Source organism: Malurus melanocephalus, unplaced genomic scaffold (assembly GCF_030028575.1).
Source record: "Malurus melanocephalus ecotype Western Australia unplaced genomic scaffold, MMel_1.1 scaffold_1425, whole genome shotgun sequence".
Classification (NCBI taxonomy): domain Eukaryota; kingdom Metazoa; phylum Chordata; class Aves; order Passeriformes; family Maluridae; genus Malurus; species Malurus melanocephalus.
Window position 1 is genome coordinate 27,903 of NW_026624657.1, and position 3,984 is coordinate 31,886.

Here is a 3,984-nt window from a genome sequence, read left to right on the forward strand (position 1 = left end):
GTTGACCTTCTCCAGCTCCAGGAGGTGAATGCGCAGCACCTGGATCGCCTTCACCATCTGGGCAGGGGCACAATGGCAAAGTTAAAATTGATATTCCCACCCAAAATTTAACTGGGACTAATCCCCACAGCAGAATTAAATCAGTTTCCTTTCTCAACACACCAAAAAAAAGTCAGTATTCAGGTCAAAACCCATCCCACAGCCCATCCCGCTGCCTATCTGTGTTTCTTTCCTTTGCCCATCAATCACAAATCCTCACCCATCTGAAACCCCAAGAGGAAAAATTCACCAAATTCACCATTGCCTTCACAGGAATCGCTCCCCTTGCCTAAAAAAAACCCCATTTCTTTTCCTTTCCATCAATCAGATTTCTGAAACCCCAAGTGGAAAAAATTCACCGGATTTGCCATTGCCTTCATGGGAATTGTTCCCCATACCCATAAAAAACATTTCTTTCCCTTGCCCATCAATCTGAAATCCTCACGCATCTGAAATCTCAAGATGAAAAAATTCACCAAATTTGCTGTTGCCTTCACAGGAATTGCTCCCCATTCCCAAAAACCCATTTCTTTTCTTTGCCCATCAATCAGAATTCTGAAACCCCAAGAGGAAAAAATTCACCAAATTCACCATTGCCTTCACAGGAATCACTCCCCATGTTCAAAAAAACCCATTTCTTTTGCTTTCCATCAGCCAGAACTCTGAAACCTCAAGAGGAAAAAAATCACCAAATTCACTGTTGCTTTCACAGGAATTGCTCCCCATACACAAAAAAAACCCATTTCTTTTTGTTGCCCATCAACCAGAAACGCTTGCCCAAAAAAAAACCCCAAGAGGAAAAAGTTCACCAAATTCTCTGTGAAGAATTTGCCTTCATGGGAACAGCTCCCCATGCCCCCAAAAAAAAAAAGCCAAACCCCTCGTTGTTGAAAAGTGTTTGGTTGTTCTCTGGAGGCCACTTCTTCTAACGAGATTACGGGGCTGCAACTCAGCCGTGAGCTGTTGCTGGTGCAAAGCCTGGGCCTCATTAAAACGTACCCCATAAACCTTAAAAAATTTACACATAAAACATTCCTCTCAGCGAGCTGAAACCTTAAGTTTTACAGCCACTGTTTGAAATCTTGCATAATATATAAAATTTCAGCTATTCACTCCGGGGCAATAAATCCGGTTTTATGTAACAAAGCGTCTTTGCATTTCAAAGGGTGTTTTTAACTTGCAAATTTTAGTGGTCATCTTTACAAACTGCAAGTTGCCACGGCTGGGAAACATCCTGAAAAATCCAGGGCCAAACTCCAGGGGCAGCTCCACGATGATGGAGAAAGTGAATTATTTTTGGCTGGCGAGCAACAGGGACAGTGGGTCGCGGCTGGAATGATCTTTTTTTTGACTTTTTTTTTTTAGGTATTTTAAATATATTTAAATATATTTTTTTCTGGGTTTTTTTCCCCCTCCTCCGCAGCTGACACTGGCAGAGCACAAGGTGGAGGTGTCGTGCCCAGGATTTCCGCATCCTCCCGGGGCTCACCGGCCATGAAAGTCAATATTCAAGGGCAAAGGCAAGAAGACCTGACACATATATGTAAAAAAATAAATCTCTCAATTATCTCAGCTCATTTGCTTAGGGTCTCATTTTATGTCCCTGCTCCGCTGCGTCGTATATCTGTCCGGATAAAGAGTTACAGTCGGACGGCGTACGTGCGCGGGGTTGTAAAAAATACAGATGCTGAATTAATTGACTGTGTGGCACTCGGCAGCTGATTGAGTTGATAATGGTGAGATCTGACCTTTTTCTAATTTCTAATTATGTGCATCTTGGCAGTGAGGAATACATGACTCTTGTTCTAATGATAGCTAATGCCGCTGGCCTTTTCAGCCCCGCTTTGCCATCGCCCATTTCTGGCGAAACGGCGGCGTTTTAAAAAAAAAAAACAACATCACCCAAAAAATAACAACAGGAAAAAGNTATTTTAAATATATTTAAATATATTTTTTTCTGGGTTTTTTTCCCCCTCCTCCGCAGCTGACACTGGCAGAGCACAAGGTGGAGGTGTCGTGCCCAGGATTTCCGCATCCTCCCGGGGCTCACCGGCCATGAAAGTCAATATTCAAGGGCAAAGGCAAGAAGACCTGACACATATATGTAAAAAAATAAATCTCTCAATTATCTCAGCTCATTTGCTTAGGGTCTCATTTTATGTCCCTGCTCCGCTGCGTCGTATATCTGTCCGGATAAAGAGTTACAGTCGGACGGCGTACGTGCGCGGGGTTGTAAAAAATACAGATGCTGAATTAATTGACTGTGTGGCACTCGGCAGCTGATTGAGTTGATAATGGTGAGATCTGACCTTTTTCTAATTTCTAATTATGTGCATCTTGGCAGTGAGGAATACATGACTCTTGTTCTAATGATAGCTAATGCCGCTGGCCTTTTCAGCCCCGCTTTGCCATCGCCCATTTCTGGCGAAACGGCGGCGTTTTAAAAAAAAAAAACAACATCACCCAAAAAATAACAACAGGAAAAAGGACAGTGTAAACAGGGTAAAAGGGTCAGCTCAAGAACAGGCTGAAATGTTGAGCTTTGAATGCTGTAAGATCATTTTTACCCAAAATTCCCTTCAATTTCTGGCAAACTGGTGGCATTTAAAAAAAACAAAACCAACACCCAAAAAATAACAACAGGAAAAAGGACAGTGTAAACAGGGTAAAAGGGTCAGCTCAAGAACAGGCTGAAATGTTGAGTTTTGAGCACTACAAGATTTTTTCTACCCAAAATTTCCTTCAACTAGTCCCTTCAATTTCTGGTGAACTGGCAGCGTTCAAAAGAAAACGCCCAAAAAAATAACAAAAGAGAAAAGGACAGTGTAAACAGGGAAAAAGTGCCAGCTCAAGAACAGATTGAAATGTTGAGTTTTCAAACCAGCAGCATTCAAAAAAAAAACAAAACCAACACGCAAAAAATAACAACAGAAAAAAAGGACAATGTAAACAGGAAAAAAGTGCCAGCTCAAAAACAGGTTGAAACGTTGAGTTTTGAGCACTGCAAGACTTTTTTACTCAAAATTCCCTTCAATCAGTGCCTCCCACCAACAGRAAACTGCTTCTCCAACACTGTATTAACCACATACAAATTTTTACAAATTTTACAATCTGGGATTTTACAAATTCCAAAATTTTAGGGGTTTGGGGTTTTTTGGTTTTTTTTTTGCTTTACCTGGCTCCATTTCTCTCCTTCTTCTAGCCACTACACCCATTTTTATGCATTTTGATACAATGGGGGTTTGTTGCTGTACCTCAGCATTTGCTCAGTCCAAAAACTGAAAAAAATCCAAACCATTGGTTGGGTTAGGTTTGGTTGGATTTTTTTTTTGATTGCTTGTCCCAGAGCGATTTCTGTTCTTGACTACAAGTCATTGCAGAATGGGTTTAGCAACGTGCAAAAGAGGCTTTGCATGGCCTGCAATTTTTTTGGAGGGCATCCTGCAGACTCTTGGCTTAGGAATGTTAAAAAACTTTCCCCCACAAGCTGAAATCAGGTAAAATGTGGGATTTTACATCATCTTGAAATTACCTCTTGCTTTTTTTTTAAAAAAAAAAAAGGTAGTTCTTCCACCCAGATGAGTTTTGCTGTTGTTCTCTTTGTGATCAAAATCACCTCCTTGATATCTGTAATACTCAGAAAAAGTAGCCTGCGAATTGCCTGATTTTGCTTCTTTTCTGGGATGGAAATGCCTCTGCTACACATCCCAGGGACACACAACACCCCAAGGAAGGTGTTTTGCTGTTTGCACATCAGAGGTGCACAGAATTGCCTCTTCAGATCTTGAAAATTTGCTTGTGGAGCATCAGGGTGGTGCCAAGACCTTGTCTACCCCACATGTTTGCCATGGAGAGCATGTCTGGATGTTTTCTGGACAAAAATGGGATTTGTGGACATTTCTTGAGGCCCACAAGAGAGAAATCCCAAGCAGAGTCTTCTGAGGC

The 3,984-nt window shown here is 41.6% G+C and overlaps 1 protein-coding gene across 1 annotated transcript in view; it reads right to left on the reverse strand.

The window, feature by feature from the left end:
* The window catches only part of PKNOX2 (PBX/knotted 1 homeobox 2), a 24,651-nt gene that overhangs the window by 14,732 nt on the left and 5,935 nt on the right, over positions 1-3,984 (reverse strand). Inside the window, exons 2-3 of the mRNA XM_057387894.1 lie at positions 260-263; positions 7-57 (exon numbers count right to left, since the gene is read on the reverse strand). Coding sequence (XP_057243877.1) covers positions 7-57; positions 260-263 — 55 coding nt within the window. The remainder of the gene's footprint in view (positions 1-6; positions 58-259; positions 264-3,984) is intronic.